The sequence below is a fragment of the Harpegnathos saltator genome, unplaced genomic scaffold, assembly GCF_003227715.2.
Source record: "Harpegnathos saltator strain DR-91 unplaced genomic scaffold, Hsal_v8.6 scaffold56, whole genome shotgun sequence".
NCBI lineage: Eukaryota > Metazoa > Arthropoda > Insecta > Hymenoptera > Formicidae > Harpegnathos > Harpegnathos saltator.
The window spans coordinates 91,332-112,333 of NW_020230382.1; the positions used below are offsets into that span (position 1 = coordinate 91,332).

The window sequence follows — 21,002 nt, forward strand, 5'->3', positions numbered from 1 at the left end:
CGTTTGCGCCTTATCAAAGTAACCTATATCTCTTACTATATATCTTAGACCTGGCATCCTCATAAAGTTTTATCCATTAATCTCCTGTTGGATATAAGTGAAGAAACCGGAAGGATTTTCTTCTTTCGCAACAAGACCTGCATTCTGACTTAGTACAATGGACATAGATAAAGGAATCCCCGATTTCGATAAAGACATGGCGTCTTCTCAAAATATCCTTGACGATAGATCGCAGAATTCCTAAAGGCTCGTCTACATTAGCTGTAAGAGTAAGGCTGTAAGGTTGCAAGACACGAAATGAAATATTTTCATTCGCTGACAGCTTACGTTACAGCCTTACAGCCTTACTTTTACAGCTATTGTAGACGAGCCTTAAGAGTTTGCACGCCCTAGAGTCACCTTTACGATAAAGATATTCGCATGGATGAAAGTTGTGAATGTGGCTGGAGGCATCGCAATATGGAACACATTCTCTTTAAATGCGCTTTACATTCGGAGGAATCGGACCGTCTTCTATTGAGATTGTTTTATAAGGATGCCAGATTCTCAGCAGAGGAATTACATAAAGAAGTATTCGACTTAAAGAACATCTCCATTTTTGAGGAAATAAATAAATTCCTACTAAACGCATCAGACTATACAGGACATCACTTTTTAGCCTTAACTGGAAAATGGCGTGTGGACATTGTTTCGGAACAGTCCGGAGCCAAAAATAGAACCAACCAACCAACCAACCAACCTCAAACTTTTTTTTGGAGAATTTATACTACGTTCTCCAAGTCTCCAGTTGTTCACTAATTAATCGGTTTTTATTGAAAAGATTTTGTTATCCAGTTATAGTAAGTACATATCTGTAATTGTAAATTGTAATTGCATTCAATGATATTTGTTTGTTCTAGATGTCGTTTGCGGGAAAAGTAGTTTTAATAACAGGAGCTAGTTCAGGAATAGGAGCAGCTACTGCTATTCATCTGGCAAAACAAGGTGCGTCATTGTCAATAACCGGACGCAATAAAGATAATCTGAATAAAGTTGCTGCGCAATGTGGGCAGTCTAAGACACTTATTGTGACAGGAGAACTTACTGTTGAAAATGATGTGAAAAATATCATTGAGCAGACTATTAAACACTATGGTAAACTAGATGTTTTAGTTAATAATGCTGGATGTTTGGAAAATGGCAGTATAGAATCTACAAGCTTGGAACAATATGACAAGTATGCATAATAATAGTTTAATAAATGTGTGTGTATTCATAGATAAATAAAAATTTAGTAATTAAATACATGTTTTTCCAGCAAAGAACACTATCTTATACATAACTATTCCTATTAGTCACATATTATCTTAGAATATTGTTTAGATAATATAAAATCAATAGAATGGTTTTGTATAACATTAATTCCTTGCTGAGAAACAGCCCTGAGTAGTAACTTTAAGTATTTATTTATTGCGTGCACTTATATTGATAGCATTAACTTATCTGTAGTTATATAATTTACAAAGCAGAGATAAATGGAATATATATATATTATTTAACTTTTTTCTGGAAATCTATGTCAAATACTACATATAATAGATACAATATTGTATATAATAAAGATAATTTACAATAAGTAAATATCTTTTCAGAATTTTTAATTTAAATGTTCGTTCTGTATACCAATTAACAATGCTTGCAACACCTTATTTAGTTGCAACTAAAGGCAATATTGTCAATGTCTCCAGTGTTACTGGGATAAAATCTTTCCCAGGTATTCTTGCATATTGTATGAGCAAATCAGCTGTAGACCAATTAACACGCTGTGTTGCCTTAGAACTAGCAGGGAAACAAGTAAAAAATTATGATCTTTTTGCATCTTTGAAGTTATTTTTAAATATTGCTCTTGATGTTTTGTATTGTTTATTAAAGGTACGTGTGAATGCTGTTAATCCTGGTGTCATAGTGACGAATCTTCATCATACCAGTGGAATGAATGATGAGCAACTGAAGAACTTCTTCGAACATAGTGGAAAGACACATGCTTTGGGAAGAGTAGGCAAGCCTGAAGAAGTTGCGAAGACTATTGCATTTCTAGCAAGCAAGGATGCTAGTTTCATCACAGGTGCAACATTACCTGTGGATGGAGGTAGACATGCTATGTGTCCTCGTTAAAGAAACTTCATACAATTTAAAAATTGTATATTTTTTCATGGATACATAATATAATGTGTTGTTCCATTTACAAATAGTTCTATATTAAAACATACAGAAAATTTATATCTCTATAAACTTATATAGATTACATTATATAACTATTTTCTTACCAGTTTACTTAAAGAACCGTTTTTATTGTATCTATGTAATAAAATAAACTCAACAATTGAAATATATATATATATATATACATATAAATGTTTCTTTAATAATCTCTCTTTATGGCACAGTCGGAATAAGAATATATATGACATTCATTCCTGAAACAAGCATAAGGGGAGCAAATACTACTATTTTAATTCTCATAACATCAGTTTCTCAAAGTTTTAAAAAACTTTGTTTTATTATGGCCAAAGCCCAAAGCACAACTAATTCCTAGATTTGGCTGATCGAATTGGCCTATATTCAACAAATATACTTTCCATGGTTCTATAGCTCTCTCTCTCTCTCTCTCTCTCTCTCTCTCTCTCTCTCTCTCTCTCTCTCTCTCTCTCTCTCTCTCTCTCTCTCTCTCTCTCTCTCTCTCTCTTTCTCCCTCTGGTTAGAATGAGAAATCCATTTTCCTTATTGATGTGTATTCCTTCGTGATGTGTCTAATAAAATCATTTAGAACATGAAGAGCTTAGTCAATTCGAGAAATGGTCGGATTTCGGCTTTGATTGTAACATAATACGGAAATTTATAAATTTTGTTACATAGGAATGTAAATAAAATTTGGCTATACATATCAGTTGAATCTCTTGTAAACCATAATTCAGTTTCTGTGTATAAAAAAATGTGTGTGTGTGTATTTTTTACATGCAATTGTTCAATTTTTGTTTGCCAAAAAAAATGGCAGTGCTAACGATTCATATTACAATAAAGATACAAGTTGTATCATGTAATATGATATATATACAATAATGCACAACATATATCAATATAGTCCTTCTATAATACGGATAAAATGTATTTATAGCTATGTTACAACTAACGGTTCGTAAGATGATAATTTACATTGACGTACGAAGATAATGAATGTAGATCACTTATGTAACATATGTGTACAAGAATATCTTTCCTTAGAACATATTACATATGTATGTTGTTCGCAGCATATGTCGCGTATAGGCTATTGTATTTTGGCTTGAATATATAAACGAGGGAACTGTAATTTTATAATCTTTCTATTATCTTAAATGCAATATTATATATCCGTAACAAATATTTAAGAGTAACGATCTAATATATCTTCTCTTTACACTTAAAGGAATCTTCCTCAGTCATGAAATAATTCTAATAACACTGTGACACTTCTTATAATGATAAAACCAACGTCACATCAACATGCGTCAAAAGATGTTGACTACGAGTCAAGTGGATCAGAACTAGTTATTATAATCTATCTTTTTATATCTTTCTAATCTATCTTTTTATATCTTTCTGTCTTATTGATTCTAACATTGAGGGTTCGCCTGACGTTATGTAATATGTAAATTAATTTCACTACTTCTTGTGAAATAACTAATTCTGGTCTTTCCTATTAAAATATTCTCTTGCTATGTTTATCTGTAATATTGTTTTCAAATATTTTCCTATAAATACAAAAAAATAGGATCACAATAACAAATATATAGTTAGTATGAAGTCTCTACCTTTGTATCATATTAATGATACAAAAAATATACATGTATGTATGTCTAAGTCTGTCTATAGTCAAAGGTACATCCCACCGCTCTAAACGCTCTTGAGCTTCTTTATTTCGATAATATGGCTATGAAGTATTTAACATGTCTAAGACACATTATCACAACGATTTCTGAAGGAAAATTATGCATATAGTTAAAAGCGGACAGATTAAAAGTCCACTTCGTATTTGCTCTGTATTTGTTCCATCTGATAGATAACACCTGTTAAATGTAGATATTTCAGCCTTTATTAGCAGGTACTCTGTTATTACTGTTGTTTTTCGAATCTACCGCGCTTAATGCAATGCCTAATTGCGCCGCGTAGTACGTCAACATAATAGATATCTGTAAAGCAAAAAATAAAAGATTATTATATCTGTTGACGTAAATTAGCGAATACATATTTATGATAAGCTAGCGACTACGCATTTAATACCTGAGAATAAGGTAATGGAGTGTGGAAGTGGTGAAACCCGAGCAAAGTGTCGGATATCACAAAACAAATGCTTCCGATACAACTGCATAATTTAGTCCATGTCCATAATTCCTAAAAAAAAATAGGAATATCATGTTATTTAACTGATACAGTATTAAGTGATAATTAATTAATAAATACATACAATAGACTGACTACTATATGATACACCGTTAAGCACACGTATATACATAGTAATTGGAACTGATTATTATATCAGGAATGTAGATTACGAAACATATATAGTATCAGAGAAGTGTATAACATTCCAACAAGAAGATAAGATAAAAAGTGGTCAAGATAAAATATTTAAATATTATTCTTATAGTTGGGGTACATTATCATGTTAATTTACCCCAACGAATTGTACTCGTGATATCGCCCTCCATGACATAGTGGTAAGTAATACTGTATAAATTGGTACTCCTATCGCTAAAACGCCGTTTAATCCGGGCATCAGAGCATATATAACTAGAAAATAATGATATCATCAATCAACAACTGATAGGAATTGATTAATATCTGGTCATTGAAAGAAATATCGAACACTCGTTAAATCTTACCAATAGAACAACACGTGTACAGTACTGCGCCTAGAGTTAAGTTGAGGGGCTTAAATCCAAATGCAATTATGTACATAATCTGAGCTACGGCGAACATACACATCCCCGCGTTGAAACAATTAGGCCATACTAAAAATGCATCACCCATGCAACTAAACACCAATCCCGTCAGTATACGTCTGGAAAAAGTATATCTGCAAAGAAACGAATTTTACGTTAGTAATGATGAACCAGAAAATTAATTCGAAATCAAATTGATCTAATTTATTTTATTTACAGTTTTAATGTACTTATAGAATCGTTATCTAATATTCGTAGACGTAAATGTATTTATTTACTCTTTGGACAAACTGATGCCGTGTAACAAAACAAAAAAAATGAGGCTTATTATTGGTAAACATTTTAAACAAGCCGTCAGTACAGATGGCTGTTCAGCAAGTAATACAAAGTACACGGACACGCTCTTGAAGAATGGCACCAATTTTGGTCCAATACATTTTATCTGAAACATAACAGATAGTCTTGTTGACAAGTCATGCTGACAAGTAAAAATGCGGTGGTAAAAATACTCGAAATTAACTAATAAATATTTATGAATGCAAAGTAACAATTATATGCAAGAAATTTACAAGGTGAATTCACTTGCATATTAATATCAATTTAATCACATATTAACAAGTTTAATGCCTGATTTCTCAGAAAAAAGATATATCTATTTAAAAATATATTTTATTATTTAAACTGAAGACTATAAGACAATTAATCTACACATAATTTAAATATCTTTAAAAAGATATGGTATCTAAAGATATTGTATAAACATCTGTTATTAACCGTTTATTATCACAGTTATCACTGATCTTTGCCTTTATTATTTCGTACTTAGAGATAACTCTAGATATTTTACCAAAGATAAATTTATATAACTTCTCTCTTAGGAATTTAAGAAAATTTATGTCAAGATAGACTTTTATACAATATTTCTTATGCAAGCAACTTTTTATTGTCAATAGTATATTAACAATATACCAGGTATATTAATAATATATTAATAGTATACTAAAGTTCTTGATATAATTTGTACATTATTATAATAATATATAACTAAAAACTGATCAAATTGATATTAGTTTTCTCTTTTCAAAAAACAAAGATATATGCATATGATAAAATAGATTTACATATATAAAAAATAGATTGATATATATGTATATTTTACATTTAAATATATATGAAATATATATTAAATATATATGTATATTTTACATTTAAATATATATGAAAAAATAATGTATCTAAATTTTCAATAAGCTTAATATTACATTTCCAGCTGTTCTTAATCTTTGAAACTGGAGAATAACAAGAGTGCATGCGTAAAAAAGATCTATTCATAGTCAGTGAAGTTTAATCACTGATCTAATTCAGCTGGTTGCATGATAATACATTATCTAGCACTGGTACTGTCAGGATGCACAATAGTCTGATATAGAGTAGCCACTTTATGCCAATCTGGTGGTTTCTCTAATAGCACACTATTACAATAACAACTGCATTGGATTGGATTTTTTAAGGAATTTCAAGCAGGATTTACATAATGCGAAAGTCCTTGCATTTTGCTGTAACTAATTTATACATTATTCATGCTTACATTTTAGCATGATACTACTTAATAAATATATTTTAATTATTTAACATTATCTAATTATCTAATCACTTAAAATATTGAAAAAAATATTTACCATTTAAATATGTGGCATTTAAAGAAAAAAAATTACAAACATATAAATTAAATTTTTCATGTAATATTTACAGACAATTTAAGCATTAATATTGATAATTATAAAAAAAATGTATACATAAGTTGAAAGTTATATGTATATAATATTGAAATATTTTTTAATGTATAATTAAAGAAATGGTATCAAATGTTTTGTTTTCTTTAGATTCTACAAAAAATAAAAAATTAATATAATACAAACATGCATAAGAAATATATTTGCAATCGTAAATTTTTATTAAAAGTTAGATTCTTTGTGAAAAAATTCCTTTCTATTGAAATATTCTAACAATTCTTTTCTATTGAAATATTCTATATGAAATATAAGCTACCTGATTTTTTAATATTTTTTTTATACACAATCTACAATTTTTTGTTTGTACAAAATTCTTGTGTAAATTGATTATTCTTTGATTTTCAATTGGTTCTATCATATAAAATAGATCGACCTTTAAATTTTAAATAAATTCGATTATTTTTTGTACATCCATCAAATAAATATAACGCGAATGTGTATTCATATGGAAGATAAAGCGAAGGAACTTTTCCTGAATGGAACGGTATGTTCACCACAATGACGAAGTTGAAATGATATGACTCGGTTTAACAAAGAATGAAACTGATAAAAATGTAGGTGAAACTGTAGTAGGTGAAATGGTGAAACGTGTCATTAAGTAAAACCACTACGATTTCGATCGTCTCTTACCACTTGGGTAGGCGATGACATTTCTGCTCGTAAGACACCGGCAAACAAAAGCAACAGCAACAGTAGTCTGTTATAATAAACCAACTAACCAGCCGATCGACTGTGACAGACTGAATGCTGTCGCTCGCGAGCGAGCCCGCTTATTTATACATTTTCCGATACGTCGTTCCACCATACGCGTGCGCGTATATTACTCTTGAAGATATTGTTTATCATTATCAGTATGGCCAAACGAACAATAATCGACGTGTCAATGAAATTATCGTTAGCATATTTGTTTTTAACTACACTGGGACGGAAGTAAAAACCGCGATAGAAGAAATTCATTAGGGTACACGAGTACAGAAGAAAATAAAAAGAACGAAATAACGCAGTAGCTAGCATGGTGTGTAATATTTCTGTTCTTTCAAATAACTTAATTGTATGCATCTTCTTCAAAGGGAAAAATTAAACTTAAAAGATTACTTTCATGATCCGATATATACATATATATCTATATTATTATTTATATTAATATTTAATAGTCATCTCTTCAAAATTTTAAATCATCATGTGCATAGATTCCAAATTCAAATTTTTCATCTAGACATCATCTCTACTAAAAAGAACGCTTTATGGTACGTTGGGAATGTTGTTATCAGCTTTACAACGCAAACACTACCAAATTGATTGTGGAGCCAATAGGGCATAGTGATAGGGAGCTCCACAAAAACAGCAACTGCGTAGCATGAACTGCGTTACAGCGTCGTTTTCCGTAGTTTAAATCTCCCTTCGGTTTTAACATGCCGAAAATTTATTTAAACGCAATTGTCCAAAACGTACAAGAGTAACGATCAAATACTAAATGCAATGTGCCAATATCGTTTGACAATCATGTACAGTAACAGATGTATACTTTACTGCATTTTAATCGTTCACGGAGCTTACAAATGCTAACGTTACCGACGCACTACCTCGGAAGGAACAGCTTTGATAGCGCGTAATTATGGCGTATACAGTACCATTATTGACATCCTTTCCGTTCGAAAATAGCTTTGGCTACTGCCAGTAAAGAAAATAAAGTTGGCAGCAGTGAAATGCACTGGCGCTGCGTTTCGTTTCTTTCATCGTCAAAGCCAATAAACAGCTGATGAGTAGTGATCCTCAGCTGATATAGTGACGATTTCAAACAATTAATTGGTCTTAAACAATTAATTGACTTCAAAGAATTAATGGATCCTAAAGAAGAATTGATTTAATATTAATGGCTGAAAGAAACAAATGTACTACATATTATAAAAGTACAAAATCTTATGATGCAAGAAAATTTATTGGGCTCCTCGTCTGTGAATTATTTTGTTTATGGTAGGATCTGTGCGCGCAGCTCCATCTAGAAAAGGAATAACTATAACCAACAAAAGTATAAGGGTTCTTCTCTCTGTGATGTCATGATAAGAATTGAGTACGTTCACTGTGACACTTGAAATAAAGTTTAAAATAATTGTAGCACAATGGCAAATTCCCTCAAAGTCAAGATTGACAAACTATTTGCGGCTTATAAGAAGCGGATTGTAGAAAATCCTCAGCTGGTATCGGAAGTTGAGGTTGCAATCAAATGGTTGTCTTACTTCAGTGTTGGTTAGAGAAAAAAAGTCTTAATCTTGCATTTTACTACAACTTTTCTTTATTACACAAATGTAATATTAAACATATAATCTCTTCACAGGACATTTCAACAATTCAAATTTGGCTTTGGAAATAATTTATTCCATGCCAAACTTGATTATGTTATCTAATGATATGCTTATGTATCATAGTAATAACTTGCACCCAAAGATACCACAGTATGAATCAAAAATTAAAATTTTGTTAACTGTATTGGAATATACACAGACACTGCTAGAGGCAACAGGCAAGAAGTTGGGGGGAGAAATAGGCAGGTGGTTAATTATTGCAGTTGTACAGTTTACCAAGTATGTGTTTAATGTCTTCTACAATATAATGCATTTATATATATATATACACACATATATAATATTAAATTTTTATAGTGTTTTATATAAGTAATCCTTTTCTCTTTTATAGAACACTATTGCGGCTTTTATTGATTTATGTATGTAAAGAACGTATAACAAAGAATCCTTCAGTACCACCACTTAACAGGAAATTCTTTAATAAAGCTACTGGTAACTTACAATTGAAAGAAGGATTTAAATTAAAAAGATCTGGTGTTGTTGTTAGAGCTATAAAATATGCGGAACCTATACAGTTACGGACTTGGAAAGCTCTACCTTGTGATGCAGATGAAAATCAAAATCTTAGTAAAAATCAGTGGTCTGATATAAGTCTCAAGTTGGCTGAGGTTGGTTGAATCATATTATACAGTATATTTTACATACAATTGGATATTTATAATTAGTGTCTTGATACAGAAGAAGAACCAAAATCTTGTAATTCAATTGAAAATTTAGCACAAAATTTATATTTTCCAGAGTCTTTATGTAATGAAGCCATTGATTTATCTTGGATGTATATCTGCTACCAGTCAACAGCACTGGCAACCGTGGATGTTATCGCTTCTTGTTGATATAACTAGGTAAGTGTGGTATATTATTTGCAATTAATAAGTTGCAGGTGATCTTTTGTAAATAACTAAATTAATATTCTTTTTGTACAGTTTATACACTTTTTCTCACTGTTCTCGGAATACAGTGTTAAGCAAAGAGGAGAATATAGAACTGATAAGTCGAAAGATAAATTTGCTGCTGTATATTTTAAAGTCGCCATTTTATGAGAAATATGGCCGTGCTAAAATAAACATATTGCTTGATAGGATATCTGCCTCTGTGCCTCTTACTAATTTATTGATGAATTCTCTTAAGAGAAACTTAGAATATATTAACAGTATGTATTTTTATACATCGTAAGTCATCGTACGGTAGGTGAACTTAGTATATTTGGGACATGCTACATGATTCCAAAAAAAATGCATGATTGCAAAGAATATAACAATTTGAACATTCCTAATATACAAATAATTGCAGAGATAATATGTACATGAAATAATGTAATATTTTTATACTTTTGTCTGTATTATACCTTTTAAAAGGGAAAGAGTTACATATTATTGTTTACTATTATTATTTTTAATTTTTAATTTTTAGAAATAAATTATGTGAAGGGTATAAGTAAGAAACAATGACTTCTCCTCTCATGCGGCACGTTGCTCCTTCCTGTCAACTTGTTAATCAACATCACATTCAGAATTTCTGCGACCGACGTATTACGAATGTTTCGATAGGAGGTTTCCTGGATGAGTTGTTCACTGAAGTTTTTTCCTCAATCCGCATCTCGTTTATGTAATCTCGCTTTTCAGTCAGTGTACGAGTACGAGTCAGGTACATCTACAGAAAGGATTTAGCATTTTACTACTTGCGGGATGATCGACGCTCCTTAACGGATTTCGATACATAATGTTGAATACGCTGAATAAAATCAGCGATGCGTGATGCGTGATCTCTGCTCGCACCGGTGAGTCCTGTTTATTGACCTTCGCCGCGTATTTGCCGATGAGACAGGGACGACCTTGTTCCTTCTCCATGCCGGTTGAGCGCACGCGGCTATTTCAATCTGGGGAATACCAGCGCTGCTGAATACACGTGCTGCGGTTTATCGCACACACATATGCGCGCAATTATGATTATCGGAAGCGATTTTATTCTCTTTTTTTTTTCTTTTTGTTCATATTACGCCAGATATTTCACACGTGTTAGCTACCGTTCATAACACCGCCACAGCGGCGACACGAGCATAGTATCGTTACTGAGAACCGCGTTTTAACGTTCCGTGAAAGGTCATGCCATTATATTCCTATCCGGCAGGATACGCGAACTAATACATTCCTCCTAAAGATACGAGCAACGGAAGCGCTCTGTCGCATCGCAGCGTATCAATGCATTTATGATTATATATATATATGCGTAAAAACCCACACTCGCTCCGTGTACGGTTTATTTGGATGTCGGTAGCGTCTCGTTTACCACAGCTCATTCCTCGTTGGATTTTCGGTGGATCATCTTCGAGATGAACAATAGAGCCTTGCTGTACTTGCTGCCACTGTGCCAGCTGTTGCAGCGAAGTTACGCCTTCCCACAAACGGACGGTATCGTTTTTGGTTCTACGACTAGTTCTACTACGACTACTACAATGGCAACAAGTACATGTTTTGCATTAAGTATATATGTCATTGTTATGAGATGACATAACACATTAACGGCAAGAGATATAACAGTTATTTGATACAGAAATCACATTTACATGTAAAAAGAGACAAAATTAATAACGCGGCTCATTTCATTCAGTTTGTGAATTATTTTGTTAACGTTTCGAGATATCTCATTATCATTCTTTTCTAGCTACTTCCGCGAACCAGCAATGCATGTGTATCCCTGGAAGCACCTGTCCCAGCAGTCCTGGTGACATCGACATCAGAATCGTCAATACGGTAGTAGAATTTTGTTTGTAATTGACCAAAAGTTAAAATACACTTGAAGAAATTCTAAAAGAAAGAAATTCTAATTCATTCTATAAGGACATGGAAAAATTCGTCTTTACAATTCATACTTTTAAGATATATCATGTGTTACAATGTTGTAAAAAAGTTTATAACACATAATTTCTATTATCCTTTTTGTCATTGTTATTAGGCTGGTCCGAAAGTAAATGCTACAATGATCGATCTATCGAGTTATTCGATCTATCTTGTCATAAAAATACATCATTATTATCATATTAACAATAACTTTTTTTAGGGAAATGTTTGCTCCACTGGATATGTATTTTGTTGTACACCTGATAATAGTGGATCCTGCGGTATCCGAAAAGTCGCACTTTCGTCGCATCCGGTGGGACAAGCTGCGTATGGTGCATACCCATGGCAAGTAGCCATTTTAACCAATAACAATAACACCTACATCGGAGGCGGAGTGCTGATCAGTTCGACGCATGTCCTTACCGTCGCCCATAAAGTCGCCAATTATGTGTAAGCATTATACTGAAAGAATGTTTCATAAAATCATCTTGCTAGATATTCCAAATAGATTTTATCTTCTAAAGATATTTCTTTTGTTTCTAATAGATTCACGAAGGGTTTGTCAGATAGATGATTTTATTGTTAACATCATATACAGCTCTATCTTGAAAGAAATGAACATTTGCTTGTTCTCCTTCAAGATGTGAATAGACATATTTTAATCCGGCAATCTTAAAGAAGTACAAGTTTACAGTTCATCGAAACGGTGTTGCAGAAACGGCGGTATCAAAGCAAGACTAGGTGAGTGGGACGCTCAATCCACCTCGGAACCCGACCCGTACGTAGACATTTCCGTATCGAGAGTTACCTTGCATCCTCAGTATAATTCACAAAACCTGCAAAACGATGTAGCGGTGCTTAAGTTAAGTTCAGCCGCTCCGATTGCAACTAGTCCCAACATTAACACCGCTTGTCTACCGTCTGCTGCGCCTGCCGCAGGAACGAGGTACGTTCACACAATTAACGCACTCTGTATTCAGAGAAGATGCAAATGTTTATGATCGCTTGTAATTCTCACCGTTTGAATCTTAAAACATTAAAATTCACCCACAAACGCAATTGTTATTTATATTTGTTTTATGCGATTTTGATCGCATGATTTTTATACTCGCTACGATTTTATATCTCTGAACACTTAATGAATGCCAAGATATTTGAATTTTACTCCAATTTTGTAACAAGGTTCCGATAAACGAACTCCGAGACTGCCATTAAAAGGATGGTGATATCTTTCAGATGTTGGGTATCGGGATGGGGAAAAGATGCCTTTGGACCTAACGGAAAGTACCAGAGCATTTTGAAAGAGGTAGATGTTCCCATGATGAGTCAAGCGAATTGCCAAGCTGCTCTTCGAAGCACGAGACTTGGTCAATTCTTCGTTCTGGATAATAGTTTCATCTGCGCCGGCGGGGAAGCGGGCAAAGATGCATGCACTGTAAGAGAATACGATATACAATGCGTGTCTTATAAATACAAGCATGCTAAATTTAAATCGGGAACGTCGGGTCGTTTATATTCAATTTAGCGTTTATTCGTTAATTACGAGGCTGCAGCAAGAGTCAATGTGAATTCTTTTTAAAGGGCGACGGAGGTTCACCGCTGGTATGTTCGACAAATAACGGACCGTTCCAAATCGTCGGTTTAGTGACGTGGGGTATTGGCTGCGCGAGTGCGGGAATACCTGGTGTTTACACCAACGTATTCAACTTCCTTTCTTGGATTATGCAACAAATGACGTAAAAGCCGCGAAATGACGATCTGATGCCATGCCACTTATTTTATAGCTTTTGTTAGATATAAATTTTGTATTCATCGGATGTGAGATTATTCTTGTGTATTCTCATTGTGTAGAATAGAGTATTTAATACATAGTATTATAAATAGATAACTATATATAGTAATGCAAATATTGGTGTGAATTTATATTCTTTTCTTCCTATGTGCTATTACTATTACATTAGAATTTATAATCATTATAGTATCAATTTGTATCAAAGAAAAAGGAAACGACGAGCCATACAAAGTCAAATATTTTATTAGACAATAAAAAGTGAGAAGAGGTGGGCTACTTAATCGGTATAATTATTAGTCTTCCGAAGGAAAACAGAAAGATAGATACTATGCGATAAAATAATTTATTTTTGTTGATATTTGATCTTTTGTAGCGTCATCACTTTAAGTTTACGTAATGGAAAAAAATTTTTGAGACAAATCCACAGGAAAAAAATGTTCGTATCTTATCGTGACTGTTAGTTTTAAGGGCCATTTTTTGGTTTCTGAAATTATAAATGTTATGGTCATTACATGTAGAACGCTTAAACAATTCATACATTCGCTTTTTGCAATACTCTTCTGTAATTGGTCAAGCTTACTAGAAATACATAAAAAATATACATACTTAACATTTGAGAATTATATACGGAGAAAAGCATATATAGATAAGTATACTGAAGAGATTTGGTACTCTCGCTTATAGAGTTATATATTACCTTGTTAAAAACTACCCAGTATAAACTAATCGATAAAAAAGTACATATAAATAAAACTCAAAGTAGCGTCCGTACTATAATATTGACCAATATATGAGATTTAAACAAAAACCATTTTTCTAATTATTGAACACAATTTACAGTTTTAAATTAGAAAAATAATTTCTGCATTGTAAATTATGCATTGAATATCCGAAGCTTTGTTATTTCTAAAGAATACGTCCAAAAACAAATATTCTTATTATATTAAAACATTATCTAACACGATATATTTGGTATTAACATGCCTTTGGCATTTAATTATCAAATATCTTAATTATACGCATCTCTATAAGTAAAAACTTGATTGTAAATATGTGGCTTAACTTCTGCCATTAACTGCAATATTAATGAACTTTATGTAGATATACTCATTTATTGCATTTGTACAATAAATCGTGACGCGCCGCGTATTTTGCTATGGAGGTAGATATCTGATAATGCAATGAGAACTCAGACAGTTGGTGTGTTAACGTGAGGGTGAGGAAGTTGGACGGAGTGATGCGAAGTGGGCAGTGACAGCAAATGTCCGCGTTCCATTTCATTTACTTCTTGTTGTTCTACGCCTCCTATAGAGCCAGTTGAACGTGCCAGGCTATTACGTTGTCTGCACATGTACGGCGTTTCTCCAGGTGACGGAGTTTCACGACCCTGTGTCGAATAAATTAACATCCATGAATATTATATTTGTAAGCTTCATCGATATAAGATTAGCGGATAGAACGGAGCAAAAAAATAGATTAATTTTATAATACGCGAGTTATATATACATGTATCAAATATACTAACGAATGTTTGTTAGTTTTCTAGTTTTCTTTTCCACAAATATAAAAATACATTAATAATACATTAATAATAAAGTATTATTAATTACGTCATCCTCTTATGTTTATAAATCAATTGGGAGAAATTCGTACAGTCAGAGTACACTCAAAGAATATGAATCTGAGTAAAATAGGACGTCGATTTTTTGAATAATTCAAGTGTGATACCAACGTACGAATTACGTATCAAGTATGAATGAAACTTTATCTTATAAAAGATTTTTATTTTGCAGAAAATGTATATAACTGTACTTTCAACTACTTGGATGAAATACGGAATTTATGCTTCCGGATATAGTAGACGAGTAGTCGCAACTTTCACCTATAGTCGTACTCGATTCTGATTTTATGCCTTCTAAACATCGGCTGAAGTATTTTGACAGGGACAAAGATCGGGAATTTCTATCTGTCTCCGCATTAGACTAAAGAATCGAGGAATATAGTATTTCGAGATATGAACGATACGGAAATAAATTACGGCACTCACTTGTTTTGAAGGACCGCAACATGTCGCTTGATTACAAGGCTTATCAGTCTTTGGGCAATCCAATACGCAATCTTCCGAGGGAGTTTCTTTAATTTCGCTATTAGAATGATACTGAAATACAGTAAAATAAATATTAATAATTACCCTTTACTCCACATATAACAAATATTGATTTATTAATATCTTGTGCACAATATTCTTGTACTGTTATATGTATATTGCTTGTATTACACTTGTATTATTCTACTCACGTCAATAAATTCCGGCTGAATAGTTGTAGAATGTATACCCTCATTGTGGAAAAACTCTTTAACTTGCTCGGCGATTTTCATATATTCGGAAAGATTTCTACACCTTATGTGCGCACTAGCTATAATACGATCACCCGCTAACTGCCACACATGGAACTCATGTACGGCTAATACTCCGTCTACATTTTCTAACAAACGTTGCTGTATAGCATCGACCTGTATAGCAAGATGTACAAATTAAAACGATCTGTATACTCTATTCAGTTTATAACAAAATTTTGTTCACTAGCACAAATTGCACTGAAATTAATAAATTACCTGAATATGTGTTGGCACAGTCTGCAGTAAAATTAAAGCTGATTCTTGGAGTAATGGCCATACTGAATGTAGAATCAGAATGACTAATAATAGTGATAGTGCGGGATCAATGTAGAATCTATAAAAATAACAGAATTTGAAATTATATATTTAAACGATAATCATTTTTAATATATTATGATTTAATAAAATCCTCTGAGATATAGAGTACTGTGGATTGTTAAAAAGAAATAGTTTTAATATTTTCATATTTTGAAAAAAAAAAAAAAATTTTTTTTAGAATATTTTTTTTTTATATTTAGTATAGTTATAAGTACGCATTGAGAAATGTTAATTTTACATTGAGAATTTTCTATTTGTAAAATATTTTCTTATTATTTAAATCAAACTTGTCAATGAACTTGTCAATAAACTTATCAACGATATCTCGATTTTATGTTACTAATCAAATATTCAAAAAAATATGTTAAGATAAAATATTTATATAAGATATACGTAATAGAGTATTTATTATGTGTAATCACCTGTATTGCCATTTTGTGAGCCATACAATCAAGGCAGACACAATCACAATAACAGACCCTAATGCATCAGAAAGCACATGCAAGAAAACACCTCGCATATTCATTTGACTTGCATCATGGCTATGACCGTGCGCTTTCTTCACTTGAGGTGTCGAGGGTCTGTAAGCTTCATCGTTCTCATTATCATCTGTACCTACTAGAGTGCTCAGTCTATTATGACTTCGAGATATACCGTGCGAGTGACCATGAGCACTTCCATGTTCTGCAATTACATTGAATAGTATAAATATTTGCAGTTTGTATCGGTAAAATTGATTAATCTTATCTATCAAATAAGGCAGTTTCACTAATTAACAGCAAGCAAAAAGCTGCTATAGCCTTGTTAGATAATATAAACACAAAATACTTCTAATAGATATAAATGTATTTGCACCAGTAAACCTATTTCCTCTCTTGTTTGTACAAAATACAATCGTACACACACACGCACACTAGAACTAACTTTTTGTCTCTCTTGATCAAACATATCCATATATATATATATATATATATACACACACACACACACACACACGTTAGTAAAGCTATGTCTTACTTAACAGATAAGATTAATCTATTTTATCAATTAAAAGGAAATTTATAATATGAGATTAGTCAAGTGTTATAAATGTAATATATCACTTTGTGATTTTTGAATATAAATTCATCACAGCATCTGTATTATAAACATTTTTATTTTTTTGTTCCTTATCATATATCTGCAGCAGTTTCGTATTTCAAATTCTGCTGTGTCAATACTTTTATTCTGTATTGGATATACACATGTATACGTATATATGTACATATACATATAAAAATACACACTCAATAATCATTTCTTCTTTATCTTGATTCAAGACAAAACCTCTTGAACATCAATAACAAGATAACATCATGAAGTTGTTAGACAAAGAAATTTATATGTACAATTAACAGTACTTGTAAATAGTACATAATATCTTCTTTTGTGATTATGACATATGTTAAGATATTCGATATATTTATAAGTAGTCAATATATAAGATATTAACAAAATATTTTAAATAGTATTTTCTATCAAATTATTATTCACACAATTAGTATTGTCTATCAAATGGTATGTCTAACAATGCTAGACAATAACAGCAATTTTTGATAATATTTCAAACTTTTAATACGCATTTAAAATATATAAATAATAAATATTTATTATGTGATTCTTTATCTAAAATGTTTGAATTATAATAATCTTTGACAGTATTTATAAAACAAGAAGAATACATATCACACTTCTTTGAGTGCCTCCAAATATATTTCATATTCATAAGTATGAAACTTTTCCAGAGCTTGTTAAAAACAAATCAAATTTATTGTACAATACAAGCAACAATACTTACCACGGAATAAACATAAGCCTATCACATTCACCAATAAACCAAGAGCTCCAACTGCCACGAGAAGTTTGGCTTCATGTATTTCTTCTACCTCAATAAATCTTTTACATGCCTCCACAGTAATACTAAAACACAGAGCAACTAAAAAGACAGCATTTACTAATGCTCCTAATACTTCTGCTCTAGCCCAGCCAAAAGTATTTTTTGACCACTTTTTTGGTGACATCTGTAATACAAAAATGAAATATTTAAAACATACAGATTTAACATTATTGCAATGAAATATCAAAAAATAAAGTTTGACAAGATCAGACAACAATTTTGGAGCTTACCTTTACAGAGAGAAATGCTACTACTAAAGCAGCCACATCTGATAACATATGGAAACTGTCTGCTATTAATGCCATCGAATTGGTCACATAACCCACTACTATTTCCACTAAGAAGAACAAAGCTGTCAGCCATAACATTGTTAACAGACGACATTTTTTGCCTGTATAACGACCCATGATATTTGTGCAAGCCTGAAAAGATTATAAATATATAAATAAAAAATGTATATACATACATGTATGTATATACATTTACTTATATTATGTATATTTTTTTTATCTTAAGATATCCTAAACATCTTCAAGGATCCTCCTGATGAATAATTATAGCTATCTATCGAATGATATATATTTTTCTAAATATCTAATAAATGAGTTAATAACTATTTATTTATAAAGAACATTGTGCAATTTTGAAAAAATAATTAGTTATAAAAAGAAATATTCTATTGAGTAACTTTATCATTGTTGACGTAGTAAGTATATGTAACCAGAAGATCTTGTCATTATATTATACCTATTCATACCTATTCATACTTATTCATACCTGATTCACAGGAGCAAACGAGGAGGAAGTGTTAGTAGTAAGAAATCGTTTCTTAGTAAAAAGAACAGTGGCGCTTAATAATGCAAAATTGACGGTAACTTGCGCTACTATTAAGGCACAAAAGACTCAAATGAATTCTATCGTATTATCTTTGCGTGCTCTTTGTTTGTTTACGGGAATAAAGACGCGCGAGTTTCAGACGATCCTCCAACGTGAGGGACAACGGCCTGATTTACGATATCAGATCACGGCGATCGCGGAACCGAAGTGATTCTCTCGTTCGGGTGATCGAGAGCGACTAGGTCGCGCGCTACGTGAGCTCAAGTCTCGTCAAAGCAATTTTTCCTTATATCCATTCCCCATAAATCCGGCATGAGAATGAGAAGGAGAGAGACAGGAGGAAGAGACAGGGAGATAGAGGAACGAGAATGAATCACCGGGCACTGTGGCGAAGCAAGAAAGGTACGTGAATCATCGCACAGAGAAAAAATAATACTCCGTGGATCGGGAAACTGTCGTGTGTATCGAAGCGAAAAATCGATCTCATCTATCCTCTAGATATTCTCGGCGAGATTATAGAATGTGCTTAACACCCGAGAAAAAAGGGAGAGAAGAGCAAGCGTGCTTGCGTTCTCGAGTGCGAGTAAGAATGCACTCACCTGCAGGAGAATTCGTCGAGGCCGTCTCAATGCTCCACGCGTCTCACCGTGATTGTATCAAGTGACACTGATTAAATACGGAGTGTGGGAAACGTTCCTGAACATGTTCCACGCGCGAAGCGGTGCGTGTCGCGACGATTGGCAGCGGCGTGCATCGATCCTTGTACCACAAAGCTGCGCTGCTCCTAAACATAAACATTTACTCCATTGTCGTGCGATCGTGCGTACGCGTAATACGCCTCGCTAGCGAGTACTGACGCGCGCATACACGACGATATTTCACGACGCTCAAAGCCGACTGATTCATCCCTCGCCAGCCATGACGAACGCGCACAAATGTAATTGGTGGCACGGCATGCACACGACGAGATTTCACGTTGCAAAAGGCTCACGTCCGATGTCTGACGTTACAATCGCGGACGAAACGACTGCGATACTCTCGCTTCGATAGATTTCGAGAGAACGTTCGATATCCAATAGGAGCGTCCGTTCGTCGGAAGATGTGCGGTAAATTGGCTCCCTCATTGGACGCCGAACGCGTTCTGGAACTTTTCGATATCAAACACTGCGGTCGATGATGCAACTTCACGCGATACATCCCGATGTGGGCCACTGCGTCTGCGCAAACTATATAACTTTGGTATTTATTTAAAATTAAAAAACGTGTTAAGTTCGTATTAGTTTGGTTTGTAAAAAAACTTTGTAACACTTGAATCTGCGGTGAGAATTACGTAAAAGTAAAAATTGCAGTTTTATCTCATCCTTTCAACTTCACGTCGATTTTGTCAAAATTGAAATGATGAAATTTCAAGTGTCAAAGAAGTAACGCAAATTTAATAGAGAGATTGTCTTACGACAATAAAATCTAAGTTTTTCCACATTTTGCAAATTCTAAATAACGTTTGCGCAATTGTAAATTTAGGAAGAGCATTTCTGCACGCAAACAAGTAACGAATTTTGCAGAAAAGTTTAATCTATTTTGTATCTTGACATTATAATCATTGTTTTGCATGTTATGTACAAAAATAAAAAAAAGCTTCCAATAAATATATCCCGAACGAAGAGAAAATTACTTTGAACTTCTCTTCAATCATGCAAAATACAAAATAATGTGAAAACAAAGAGAATACTCATTTTCAATTGTTTCTAAACATTGCTCAGTCTTG

General features: G+C 32.7%; 5 protein-coding genes across 8 annotated transcripts; 3 read left to right on the plus strand and 2 right to left on the minus strand.

Moving 5' to 3' along the window:
• The first annotated feature begins 479 nt into the window (after window positions 1-479).
• On the plus strand, window positions 480-2,259 carry LOC105192179 (3-oxoacyl-[acyl-carrier-protein] reductase FabG). Of its 2 annotated transcripts, none has more exons than XM_011156128.3 (4): window positions 480-839; window positions 900-1,216; window positions 1,632-1,833; window positions 1,912-2,259. In XM_011156128.3, exons 2-4 carry the CDS (start codon window positions 900-902, stop codon window positions 2,152-2,154), a joined length of 762 nt encoding a protein of 253 aa, XP_011154430.1. In that variant the 5' UTR covers window positions 480-839; the 3' UTR covers window positions 2,155-2,259. The 2 variants fall into 2 exon arrangements, with proteins under 2 accessions (XP_011154430.1, XP_011154431.1); XM_011156129.3 differs by having other exon boundaries at window positions 480-805.
• A 664-nt stretch (window positions 2,260-2,923) lies between these two features.
• LOC105192178 (lysoplasmalogenase-like protein TMEM86A) lies at window positions 2,924-7,671 on the minus strand. The gene is made up of 6 exons (XM_011156126.3): window positions 7,385-7,671; window positions 5,240-5,403; window positions 4,902-5,095; window positions 4,694-4,809; window positions 4,300-4,410; window positions 2,924-4,208 (listed from the first exon to the last, which is right to left on the minus strand). The coding sequence occupies exons 1-6, from the start codon at window positions 7,403-7,405 to the stop codon at window positions 4,104-4,106; spliced, it is 711 nt and encodes a 236-aa protein (XP_011154428.1). The 5' UTR covers window positions 7,406-7,671; the 3' UTR covers window positions 2,924-4,103.
• Window positions 7,672-8,756: 1,085 nt separating this feature from the next.
• Window positions 8,757-10,637, plus strand: Pex16 (peroxisomal biogenesis factor 16). Its single transcript, XM_011156134.3, has 6 exons — window positions 8,757-9,001; window positions 9,090-9,336; window positions 9,449-9,725; window positions 9,856-9,959; window positions 10,041-10,267; window positions 10,528-10,637. Exons 1-6 carry the CDS (start codon window positions 8,875-8,877, stop codon window positions 10,563-10,565), a joined length of 1,020 nt encoding a protein of 339 aa, XP_011154436.1. The 5' UTR covers window positions 8,757-8,874; the 3' UTR covers window positions 10,566-10,637.
• A 163-nt stretch (window positions 10,638-10,800) lies between these two features.
• Window positions 10,801-14,027, plus strand: LOC105192180 (phenoloxidase-activating factor 2). 2 transcript variants are annotated; one of them, XM_011156131.3, is made up of 7 exons: window positions 10,801-10,894; window positions 11,409-11,579; window positions 11,779-11,867; window positions 12,175-12,404; window positions 12,670-12,900; window positions 13,191-13,389; window positions 13,536-14,027. In XM_011156131.3, exons 2-7 carry the CDS (start codon window positions 11,447-11,449, stop codon window positions 13,692-13,694), a joined length of 1,041 nt encoding a protein of 346 aa, XP_011154433.1. In that variant the 5' UTR covers window positions 10,801-10,894; window positions 11,409-11,446; the 3' UTR covers window positions 13,695-14,027. The 2 variants fall into 2 exon arrangements, with proteins under 2 accessions (XP_011154433.1, XP_011154435.1); XM_011156133.3 differs by lacking the exon at window positions 10,801-10,894 and having other exon boundaries at window positions 11,269-11,525.
• A 258-nt stretch (window positions 14,028-14,285) lies between these two features.
• Window positions 14,286-20,429, minus strand: ZnT63C (solute carrier family 30 member 1). 2 transcript variants are annotated; one of them, XM_011156135.3, is made up of 8 exons: window positions 19,837-20,429; window positions 18,631-18,822; window positions 18,302-18,524; window positions 16,887-17,148; window positions 16,363-16,480; window positions 16,045-16,260; window positions 15,794-15,904; window positions 14,286-15,133 (listed from the first exon to the last, which is right to left on the minus strand). In XM_011156135.3, exons 2-8 carry the CDS (start codon window positions 18,805-18,807, stop codon window positions 14,936-14,938), a joined length of 1,305 nt encoding a protein of 434 aa, XP_011154437.1. In that variant the 5' UTR covers window positions 18,808-18,822; window positions 19,837-20,429; the 3' UTR covers window positions 14,286-14,935. The 2 variants fall into 2 exon arrangements, with proteins under 2 accessions (XP_011154437.1, XP_011154439.1); XM_011156137.3 differs by lacking the exon at window positions 19,837-20,429 and adding an exon at window positions 19,178-19,369.
• Between the last annotated feature and the right edge of the window lie 573 nt (window positions 20,430-21,002).